General features: G+C 47.1%; 1 protein-coding gene across 1 annotated transcript in view; it reads right to left on the bottom strand.

Moving 5' to 3' along the window:
• LOC134568709 (calcium-activated chloride channel regulator 1-like) overlaps positions 1-12354 on the bottom strand; it is a 103470-nt gene extending 91116 nt beyond the window's left edge. Inside the window, exons 1-2 of the mRNA XM_063427361.1 lie at positions 12196-12354; positions 10441-10581 (exon numbers count right to left, since the gene is read on the bottom strand). Of these exons, the coding sequence (XP_063283431.1) occupies positions 10441-10581; positions 12196-12354 (300 nt within the window). The remainder of the gene's footprint in view (positions 1-10440; positions 10582-12195) is intronic.
• Between the last annotated feature and the right edge of the window lie 547 nt (positions 12355-12901).

The raw sequence follows: 12901 nt of genomic DNA, 5'->3' as shown, positions 1-12901 counted from the left end.
TGTAGTTGAATTAAAAGGACACTATAGTCATCAGAAAAACTTCAGCTTAATGAAGTCATTTTGGTGTATAGATCATGCCTCTGCAATCTCACTGCTCAATTATCTGCTATTTAGGCGTAAAATCACTTTTGTTTCCTGGCCACACCTCCCCCGGCTGTGACTGACACGGACTGCATAAAAATGGCTTAATTTTAAATCAGATGTATTTTACTTTAAATGTTTTTATCTGTTGCTCTGTAAATTGAACTTTAAATACATTCAGGAGGCTCCTGCGGGTTCTAGCAAGCTGTGAACAGAGCAGGAGGTAAGAAATGCATGTACAGGTGTTACGGGGTTTTGAAAACTTACAAGCTCAATTATAGGACTTTTCTCTTACTACTTTTACACATTGAAATTTGACAAATTGGTTGTATTGCATTTGAGACCGTATGGCAGCCCAGGAGTGAACATTACCCCCATCATGACATACAATTTATAAAAGTAGATAACCCAAGGTATTCAAAATGGGGTATGTCTAGTCTTTTTTTTAGAAGCCACTTAGTCACAATTCCTGGCTAAAGTTATCGTTCATATTTGTTTTTTGCATTTTTAAAAATAAAACCGCTCTTTCACAGATGACTTCATTAGCATTATACATTTTACTGCTCTATATACTCATATTTGTGTTCAACAATGTCTAACAAGTACAACAGTATCTCCCATGTTCAGTTTTTGTAGTGTTTTGGAAAGTTACAGGGTCAATATAGGGCTTGTCCATTTCAGTTTGCCAGATTGGTTTGCAGGGTCTATGTTGCCTTTGAGACAATATGACAGCCCAGGAATGAAAACTAACCCCATCATGGCACACAATTTGGAAAATAGACAATTCAGGGTATTCAAAATGGGGTATGCCCAGTCTTTTTTAGTAGCCACTTAGTCACAACCCCTGGCCAAAGTTAACTCTCATATATTTTTTCACAATAAAACTGCCCTTTCACCAATGATATCATCAACATTATATGTTTTACTGTTCTAAAACACACACATTTGTGTTCAGCAATGTTTTACAAGTGCAACATTAACCCCATGTCCAGGTTTTATGGTGTTTTGGAAAATAACAGGATCAAATATAAGGCTTGCCTATTTCAGTTTTTACACATTGAAATTTGCCAGATTGGTTATGTTGCCTTTGAGATCGTATGGCAGCCCAGGGACGAGAATTACCCCAATCATGGCATACCATTTGTAAAAATAGACATTCAAAATCTGTTTTTGCAAATTGAAATTTGTCAGGTTGACTATGTTGCCTTTGAGATGGTATGGCAACCCAGAAATGAAAATGAACCCCATCATGGCACACCATTTGAAAAAGTAGGTAACCCAGGGTACTGAAAAATGGGGTATGTCCAGTCTTTTGTAATAGCCACTTAGTCACAAATGCTTGCCAAAGTTACTGCACTTTAAACATTATTATTATTATTATTATTATTATTATTGTTATTTATATAGCGACAACTAATTCCGCAGTATATATTAACTGTATATATTTACTGGTGATATCATCAACATGATAGGTTTTACTTTTTTGAAACACTCATATTTGTGTTCTCTGATTTCTTCCGAATACAACAGTACCCCCCATGTAGAGGTTTTATGGTTTTTGGAAAATAATATGGTCAATATATGGTTTCCCCATTTTTACCAGATTTGATTGCAGGCCTCTCTTTCCTTTGAGACCATATGGCAGCCCAGGAATGTAAGTTAACAACATCTGAAGCATACCATTTGCAAAAGTAGACAACCAAAGGTATTAAAAATGGGGTATGTACAGTATTTTTAGTTGCCACTTAGTCACAAACACTGGCCAAAGTTAGCATATATATTTGTTTTTTGCATTTCCCCACAAAACCTGCACTTTCACTGATAATGTCATTGTCCTGGTAAAATTTAATGAAGAAATTGAGGGTTACAGCATTGATAGAGGCGGCTCTCTAATTAGGCGATTTAGGCGACCGCCTAAGGCCCTGCGCAGTCAGGGGCCTCGCGGCCGCCTAAATCGCCTGAGGGCAGACTGACATGTCGGGTTCTCGGTCTATGACCGAGGACCCGACACAGGAGGGGGCCGGCGGCTTGCCCTTTGTGCCGCCGGGTGCGAGGCCCCTCCTGTCAGTCCGCCCGTGGAGAGAGTCTGCCTCAGTCTGCAGCTCCGCCGGGTATGAGCTGCAGACTCAGGTCTCGCGATCTCCAGCCAATCAGAGCGTTGCCGCGGGTTACCACGGCAACGCTCTGAATGGAGATCGCGAGACATTCCCCCTGTGGTCTGCAGCTCTGCATCCGGCGGAGCTGCAGACCGGAAAGTCCACTGGACCACCAGGGAGCCATCCAGGACACTGGACCACCAGGGACAGATTGACCCCACTGGACTACCAGGGAGAAAGGTACATTTTGACCCCCCCCTCACCCTGCCACCCCACCTGTCACCCCCTGTCACTTCACCCTGTCACCCCCTGTCACTTCACCCTATCTCACCCTGTCACCTCCTCACCCTATCTCACCCTGTCACCCCCTCACCCCTGCCACTTCACCCTGTCACCCCCTGTCACTTCACCCTATCTCACCCTGTCACCCCCTCACCCTATCTCACCCTGTCACCCCCTCACCCTATCTCACCCAGTCACCCCCTTCACCCTATCTCACCCTGTCACCCCCTGCCACTTCACCCTGTCACCCCCTCACCCTATCTCACCCTGTCACCCCCTCACCCAGTCACCCCCTTCACCCTATCTCACCCAGTCACCCCCTCACCCTGTCACCCCCTCACCCTATCTCACCCTGTCACCCCCTCACCCTCTCACCCTATCACCCCTTCACCCTATCTCACCCAGTCACCCCCTTCACCCTGTCACCCCTTCACCCAATCTCACCCTGTCACCCCCTTCACCCTATCTCATCCTGTCACCCCCTTTACCCTATCTCACCCAGTCACCCCATCTCACCCTGTCACCCCCTGACACTTCACCCTGTCACCCCCTCACCCCATCTCACCCTGTCACCCCCTCACCCTATCTCACCCTGTCACCATCTCACCCTGTCACTCCTTCACCCTATCTCACCCTGTCACCCCCTCACCCTGTTATCCCCTCACCCTATATCACCCTATCTCACCCAGTCACCCCCTTCACCCTATCCCACCCTGTCACCCCTTCACCCTATCTCACCGTCACCCCCTTCACCCTATCTCACCCTGTCACCCCCTCACCTTCTCACCCTATCTCACCCAGTCACCCCATCTCACCCTGTCACCCCCTGCCACTTCACCCTGTCACCCCCTCACCCCATCTCAGCCTGTCACACCCTCACCCTATCTCACCCTGTCACCCCTTCACCCTGTCACCCCTTCACCCTATCTCACCCTGTCACCCCCTCACCCTGTCACCCCCTCACCCTATATCACCCTATCTCACCCTGTCACCCCCTCACCCTGTCACCCCCTCACCCTGTCACCCCTTCACCCTGTCACCCCTTCACCCTGTCACCCTCTTCACCCTGTCACCCCCTTCACCCTGTCACCCCCCTCACCCTGTCACCCCCCTCACCCTGTCACCCCCCCTCACCCTGCCACTTCACCCTGTCACCCCCCCTCACACTGCCACTTCACCCTGTCACCCCCCCTCACACTGCCACTCCACCCTGTCACCCCCTCACCATGCCACTTCACCCTGTCACCCCCTCCTCACCCTATCTCACCCTGTCACCCCCTCACCATGCCTCTTCACCCTGTCACCCCCCTCACCCTGCCACTCCACCCTGTCACCCCCTCCTCACCCTACTTCACCCTGTCACCCCCTCCTCACCCTACCTCACCCTGTCCCCCCTTCACCCTGTCACCCCCCCTCACCCTGCCACTTCACCCTGTCACTCCCCCTCACACTGCCACTTCACCCTGTCACCCCCCTCACCATGCCACTTCACCCTGTCACCCCCTCACCCTATCTCATCCTGTCACCCCCTTCACCCTGTCACCCCCCTCACCCTGCCACTTCACCCTGTCACCCCCTCCTCACCCTGTCACCCTCCTTCACCCGGTTACTCCCCCTCTCCCTGCCACTTCACCCTGTCACCCCTCCTCACTCTATCTCACCCTGTCAACCCCTCACCTTCTCACCCTATCTCACCCAGTCACCCCATCTCACCCTGTCACCCCCTGCCACTTCACCCTGTCACCCCCTCACCCCATCTCAGCCTGTCACCCCCTTCACCCTATCTCACCCTGTCACCCCCTCACCTTCTCACCCTATCTCACCCAGTCACCCCATCTCACCCTGTCACCCCCTGCCACTTCACCCTGTCACCCCCTCACCCCATCTCAGCCTGTCACCCCCTCACCCTATCTCACCCTGTCACCCCTTCACCCTGTCACCCCTTCACCCTATCTCACCCTGTCACCCCCTCACCCTGTCACCCCCTCACCCTATATCACCCTATCTCACCCTGTCACCCCCTCACCCTGTCACCCCCTCACCCTGTCACCCCTTCACCCTGTCACCCCTTCACCCTGTCACCCTCTTCACCCTGTCACCCCCTTCACCCTGTCACCCCCCTCACCCTGTCACCCCCCCTCACCTTGTCACCCCCCTCACCCTGCCACTTCACCCTGTCACCCCCCCTCACACTGCCACTTCACCCTGTCACCCCCTCCTCACCCTACTTCACCCTGTCACCCCCTCCTCACCCTACCTCACCCTGTCCCCCCCTTCACCCTGTCACCCCCCCTCACCCTGCCACTTCACCCTGTCACTCCCCCTCACACTGCCACTTCACCCTGTCACCCCCCTCACCATGCCACTTCACCCTGTCACCCCCTCACCCTATCTCATCCTGTCACCCCCTTCACCCTGTCACCCCCCTCACCCTGCCACTTCACCCTGTCACCCCCTCCTCACCCTGTCACCCTCCTTCACCCAGTTACTCCCCCTCTCCCTGCCACTTCACCCTGTCACCCCTCCTCACTCTATCTCACCCTGTCAACCCCTCACCTTCTCACCCTATCTCACCCAGTCACCCCATCTCACCCTGTCACCCCCTGCCACTTCACCCTGTCACCCCCTCACCCCATCTCAGCCTGTCACCCCCTTCACCCAATCTCACCCTGTCACCCCCTCACCTTCTCACCCTATCTCACCCAGTCACCCCATCTCACCCTGTCACCCCCTGCCACTTCACCCTGTCACCCCCTCACCCCATCTCAGCCTGTCACCCCCTCACCCTATCTCACCCTGTCACCCCTTCACCCTGTCACCCCTTCACCCTATCTCACCCTGTCACCCCCTCACCCTGTCACCCCCTCACCCTATATCACCCTATCTCACCCTGTCACCCCCTCACCCTGTCACCCCCTCACCCTGTCACCCCCTCACCCTGTCACCCCTTCACCCTGTCACCCTCTTCACCCTGTCACCCCCTTCACCCTGTCACCCCCCTCACCCTGTCACCCCCCCTCACCTTGTCACCCCCCCTCACCCTGCCACTTCACCCTGTCACCCCCCCTCACACTGCCACTTCACCCTGTCACCCCCCTCACACTGCCACTCCACCCTGTCACCCCCTCACCATGCCACTTCACCCTGTCACCCCCTCCTCACCCTATCTCACCCTGTCACCCCCTCACCATGCCTCTTCACCCTGTCACCCCCCTCACCCTGCCACTTCACCCTGTCACCCCCTCCTCACCCTACTTCACCCTGTCACCCCCTCCTCACCCTACCTCACCCTGTCCCCCCTTCACCCTGTCACCCCCCCTCACCCTGCCACTTCACCCTGTCACTCCCCCTCACACTGCCACTTTACCCTGTCACCCCCCTCACCATGCCACTTCACCCTGTCACCCCCTCACCCTATCTCACCCTGTCACCCCCTTCACCCTGTCACCCCCTCACCCTGCCACTTCACCCTGTCACCCCCTCCTCACCCTGTCACCCCCCTTCACCCGGTTACTCCCCCTCTCCCTGCCACTTCACCCTGTCACCCCCTCCTCACTCTATCTCACCCTGTCAACCCCCCTCACCCTGCCACCCCACCTGTCACCCCCTCTCAAGCTGCCACCCCACCTGTCACCCCCTCTCACCCTGCCACCCCACCTGTCACCCCCTCTCACCCTGACACCCCATCTGTCACCCCCCCCTCACCCTGCCACCCCACTTGTCACCACCATCTCACCCTGCCACCCCACCTGTCGCCCCCTCACCCTGCCACCCCACCTGTCACCCCCTCACCCTGCCACTTCACCGTCACCCCCCTCACCCTGCCACTTCACCCTGTCACCCCTCTCTCACACTGCCACCCCACCTGTCACCCCCATCTCACCCTGCCACCCCACCTGTCACCCCCTCTCACCTTGCCACCCCACCTGTCACCCTGCCACCCCACCTGTCACCCTGCCACCCCACCTGTCACCCCCTAATACTGTCACCCCCTCTCACCCTGCCACCCCACCTGTCACCCCCCTCACCCTGCCTCTCCTCTCACACCACATCTGACCCTGTCACCCTGCCACCCAACCTGTCACCCCCTCTCACCCTGCCACCTCACCTGTCACCCCCTCTCACCCTGCCACCTCACCTGTCACCCCCTCTCACCCTGTCACCCCACCTCTTACTCTGTCACCCACCCTGTGACCCCCCCACACTATGTCACCCCTTTTACTCTGTCACCTTACCCTGTCACTCCCCACACACTGTCTCCCCACCTCACACTGTCACCCCACCTCACACTGTCACCCCACCTCACACTGTTACCCCACCTCACTCTGTCACCCTCTCTCACTCTGTCACCCCCTCTCACCCTGTCACCCCCTCTCACCCTGTCACCCCCTCTCAACCTGTCACCCTCCCTCTCACCCTGTCACCCTCCCTCTCACACTATGTCACCCTCTCTCTCACACTATGTCACCCTCCCTCTCACACTAGGTCTCCCCCCCTTACACTAGGTCTTCCCCCCCTTACACTAGGTCTCCCCCCCTCACACTAGGTCCCCCCCCCCTTACACTAGGTCTCCACCCTTCACACTAGGTTTTCCCCTCACACTAGGTTTCCCCCCTCACACATTAGGTCTCCCCCTTCTCACCCTGTCGCCCCCTCTTACTCTGTCGCCCCCTCTTACTCTGTCATCCCCCCTCTCATGCTGTCACTCTCCCTCTCATGCTGTCACCCCCTCTCACTCTGTCACCCCCTCTCACTCTGTCACCCCTCTCTGTCTCTTCCCTCTTACTCTGTCACACCCCTTACACGAATGTAACCCTCTCACACTAATGTCACCCCCCTCTTACTCTGTCACACCCCTTACACTAATGTAACCCTCGCACACTAATGTCACCCCCTTACACTAATGTCACCCCCTCTTACTCTGTCACACCCCTTACACGAATGTAACCCTCTCACACTAATGTCACCCCCTTCTTACTCTGTTACCCCTCACACTATGCCACCTCCCTACACTATGTCATTTTCCCCACACAGTCTGTCACCTCTCTCCGCACACACTGTCACCTACCTCCATACACTCTATCTTTACCTCTAAACAAACAGGCACCACTCTCCGCACTCTGGCACCCTCCTGCTCTTTTACACTCACCCTGCCACAGTTACTCCTTTACTCACCCTGTCACCCCCTGAAGGTAATCATTCTACACACTGTCATAAAACACAGCTTCGCCATGAACTTAATGCCAAAGGCCACAGGCAGTACACAAACATACACATGCTCAGAGAAACATACATACATGTACAAAGATACTCACTGCCAGACACACACTGGTAGACAATGCAACGATGTATACAAAGACTAGTTCTCTATATCCAGTGCTGCAAGCTCTCCCTTCAATATATCTACAGCTTCTTATATACACACAAGTCAACTGCAATTTTTTTCCAATAATGGTGTTATTGGGGGCCTCATGTATGAGTTTCGCCTAAGGCCTCACCAAGTCTAGAGCCGCCACTGAGCATTGAAATACTTATATTAGAATTTTACCGTAATACGTATTACCAATGCCGTTACGTACATTTGTAATAATAACTATTGATGATCAGGTATGATGACCAAATATGTATAGCTACATTATTGCTATAATCCAACATAACTGGTAAAAAAAGATGCTAAGGTACCACAAAAATAGAAAAGAAAAACAAACAAATGGTTGACAAGGTCAAACACAAGACCTCAAGACCTAGAAAAATTGAAAACATTTCTACAAAAAATCCTCTCTTAATTGATAAGTCACAAGGACACTCCTGCTATGATGTAAGCCAGGAGATTACTTGTTAAACTGAAATACTATAGTATATAACTATAGCCCACAAAGAATTTAGTTCTTGAATAATCAGAGAAATACAGGCTGTGTGGAGGATATGTCTAAAGTCAGATGAATCTGGACATTGTGAATGAGGCAATAATCGTAGTATTTGATTTTGCAGAGCTTCAGAAAATTTAAGGAAGATACATAAATTGTCACCAGAACTATGCTGCGTATTTCTCTGCAAAATCAAATACTACAATTTTATATATATATAACCCTAGGGACTTGATGTGTTGGTACATTTTATATCATTTACATATTTACCTAACTACAAGAAGCTGTGTATTTTATGATACTTAGTACATGCCTTTAAATAAAAAAAGGCATGGGGAGAAAACAACAGGGAACATAAATTAAGTGTAATTTTGCTTTTTGTTTCAATGTATTCATAAAGTTTAAGATAGTTTAATTAATTTAAATCGTCATGCATAGCAAACTGCATTTCATGATTCTGAAACTGTGAGCATAAATAAAATAAAATAACAAATAGAAGAAAAATTGCACTGTGGGAACTATAATTATCTCATTAGTAACTTGAATGTGAGTGAAAATCTGTAATGAAATCTATTTTAAAAAAAAAATGAATAACCACTGAATCATTTAGTAATATTATTTAAATATCAATAAGTGAGTTATATTTCAAGGTGAAAGGTTTCCACATTAAGCATATAAGTGAAAATAAAAGTCAGCTAAACAACTGTAAACTCCCTGTAAATCCCAGAGAAATAAAAAATCTTGTAAATGTAATTTAGACTTGAGACTTGAGCTGAAAAAAATGCATGTCACTTAGACCAATCAGGCATATACAATGTGAGCACACTGTGCACTTTTTATACTGTACAGCTGTTTTTTTTTTCTATAGCGTCAACTTTAGAATGTGCGCCTTTTACATTTGGCTTCCTAATTGGTAAAAAAAAATGGTTGAAAAATTAAACTTACAACATATAACCATAGACGTTTATGGTTATATGTTGTAAGCTTAATTTTTGAAGCAATTATCCTTTTATACCTAAGAGAGATTTCTCAAGAGAGATTTTCTCTAATTTTTTTTTCACACATTAGTAGTAGGGTTCATGCCCAGAGTGGATGGTAACCACTCGTACTGACCACCCACGTTTGTATATTCTCCATTTAGGGGGCTTTTTATTTATTTATTTTTTACACGTTCTAATTGGTAACCTAATTGGTAAGATCGATAAAGTAATGGCAAACCATAGCTACTCTCTGCCTGTCTATCTATCGTTCTATCTAGTGATTTATATAGTGCATAGATATTTCAAGCATTGCTTTAAATAATACTTAATAATGAAAATAATAACTACAAACAGTAAGTACAGCTGCCTACGTAAAGCCATGCATTATAGAGTGGGATTACAGTCTGCTATTGCATCCTGAATACTTACCTTGAAATGTGCCCAGATAATTAAAGGGACACTTCAGGCACCCAGACCACTTCTGCCCAGTGGAGTGGTCTGGGTGCCAAGTCCCACCACCCTTAACCCTGCAAGTGTAATTATTGCAGTTTCTATAAACTGCAATAATTAGCTTGCAGGGTTAAGTCCTCTAGTGGCTGTCTATCAGACAGCCACTAGAGGGACTTCCGTCTTCTTGGAACACGAAAAGTGTATTAAACAACGCTGGACGTCCTCACGCTATGCTTGAGGACCTCCAGCATCGCCAGAATCCCCATAGGAAAGCATTGAATAATGCTTTCCCACGGGGAGGTCTAAGGCGTATGAGCGGCCATTGCCACGCCTGCGCATTAGGTCTCTCCCGCTGGCTGACGTCGGCGGGGGAGAAGCGTGGGCAGAGCCTGACCCAGCGCCGAGAGACATCGGCGCTGGATTCAGGTAAGTCACTGAAGGGGTTTTAACCCCTTCAGCAACATGAGATGGGGGGTGGGACGGAGAGGGGAACTGCAGGATACTGCAGTGCCAAGAAAACGGATATGTTTTCCTGGCACTGAAGAGTCCCTTTAATATTGTTCACATATGACATAAGTTGGTATACAGTAATATAATTATTGAACCATACAGGCACCAGTGCAGTGTGGGAGATGTTGGGACAGAAGCTTTTATATGCAACTATGAAATATTTATAAACCCTACCTTGTCATATGTTTCTCTGTTTCGTTTCAAGTAGGTACTTTTGGATGACCAAGTTCGGGGAATCAATATATTCACACTCTTCATGAAAAGCCTTTTATTTGTGGCATTAAATAAGTAACCACTGGCTTCCGTCATTAAGTGCTTCACCAAAAGAAAACAAATGAAAAAAATAACATATTAGTTTTGAACCATGCATAAACCTGGGCTGATTTCTATCACTGCTAACATATTCATTTTGCTGCTGAAAGTGCAGTAGTTGCCAAAGCAGTCCTCAATGCACATCATTAGTCCAGTTTTGGTTAGTATCCCTACTGAATAGAACTGAGGAATGTCCAGTACCTTAAGGACTTGGTTGGTAGCAACTACTATAGTGTATATAGTAGTATGCTTCTAGATAGACTTAATTTACTTTTCTTGTATTTTTTTTTTTTTTTTAAACTCTCAGGTAAAACATAGTTGGGACTCGCAAGTCCCCAACTGTTAGAATTTTTTTATTTTTTTTTTGTCTATCCCTGTTCAGAGAAGCAGTGATATTTAGCATTTTTTTTTATCATCATTGCTATGTGCATGTGTATATCTTGTACCAGTTTGTAACCCCTTATATTCCCACAACTTGGATTCCCTGTGTAATAGAGATATCATTCATTTGACTTGTGCAAATACATTTTTGGACGGTTTGTCCGAAGCCAATTTCTTTCAAACCACAACTGGACTAATTTATCATGCAGGATTTACCTGTGCAATATTATTCCTTAAATATCAAAAATTATTGATTCATTCAAGTATGGATTATAATAAATTTTATTCGAAGAAACAGACTAAAATACATTTTTGTACAAGTAGATCATTAATGACTTAGGGTCATGTTGAGCCTGTCACATGACACAGTTATCAAATATATTTGGTCACATATTCATGCTGCTAACCCCCATTCTTCCTTATGCCAATTATGATATGGGGATTGTGAATGCTAGTGGGGTACACAAGAAAAACGTATTAATTAGAAAAAAAAACATTTTCTAACTCATCTCTTTGGATCTATATATTGCAATTCAGTATTCAATGCACTATAATTTCCTGGTACAGCAATAGGCAATGTTCCTCACTCCACATGTTGTGGACTACAACTCATCTGATGCTTTGCCAGCATTATGGCTGTAAGAGCATTATGGGAGATGTAGTCTACATGATCCAGAGTGCCGAGGGTTGCGTAGCACTGCCCTACTGAATAAAATCCTGTGTTGACTACATTTTGTGTACCATCATAATCTATCAATGTTATTCACTAATACATTCAGGGTTATTCATTCCTACAGTGATATGTAATTAATTTAAAGTGAATTCCGATTTTTAGGCCACAATAGCTAAATTGGAAAATTGCTTTCAGTTTGATTATGTTGGCCTAAAATTTGAAATTCACTTTGAACTCCCAATAATTCACACTTTAGTGAATAACCTTGAGAATGAAATTGTGCATTCTAGGTCAATAACAACGTTATTTTAAAAAGAAATTGCAGTTTATTTAAAAAAGGTTTGAGGATGATTGCTTTAGCCCAAGATTCCCCTGCTTTATTACATACAATTACCCACTTGTATTCCTTTAAAAATTACCCAATTTCACAATTTCTTTTAAAATGTAATTAATTGACAAGCGTATTTTTCAAAACAGTATGATGAAAATCAGAAATATATGAATTACAATTAAAGTTATTTCTTTATATTAATATTTCATAAAATTACAAATATTTAGCTTACCTTGATTTCTTCAACAATTATATCATTCTCAGGGATTTCAGGATGAATTGCTATAACAACATTCTGGTAGCTTCCATTAATTAGTTTTACCATAGAACACGTACTTGCTAAAAATCCTTGAAATGTTAAAACAAGAGTAAACATATGACAAACAGCCATCCTAAACCTTTCACCAACTGCTCCTACCAGTGTGGGTTTATACACGATATATATGTGGTGAAATATTATTGTCTCATCCACCTAGTGCTATATTTACTTTTTTATTGTTACTAAACAGCAGCAATTAGCTGGCATTGCCACTTTTCTTATGAAAATTGTAAACCGTTGGGAGTACAAATAAAAGCATTTTTAGTATGGCTGTAACTTTGTGAAACATCCTCACTATGGGACTCATGTATACACAATCCCCAGGTTTGCACCCAGACTCCAGAATCTTGTATACACAATTTTTAACGCTATGTACACGGATTTTGTTTGCAATTTGTCACCTTTTTGTGGTCCATGACAGCAAAGCTAGTGATAGAATTATAGCACCGGCTCTGCTGGGACATCCAGCAGCTGCACAGGTCGGTGGGGAGATTTACAGATCTACCTGCCCAGCTCTGTGTTTGCAAATTTGCACCTCCATTCTAGTCTAGTCCTGTTCAGAGAAGCAGTGACATTTAAAAAAGAAATTATCATTATTGCTATGTGCATGCTTATATCT

This window comes from Pelobates fuscus, chromosome 7 (assembly GCF_036172605.1).
Source record: "Pelobates fuscus isolate aPelFus1 chromosome 7, aPelFus1.pri, whole genome shotgun sequence".
Lineage (NCBI taxonomy): Eukaryota > Metazoa > Chordata > Amphibia > Anura > Pelobatidae > Pelobates > Pelobates fuscus.
The sequence above is the reverse complement of the archived record's forward strand: the minus strand, read 5'-3'. Positions and strand labels throughout refer to the sequence as shown.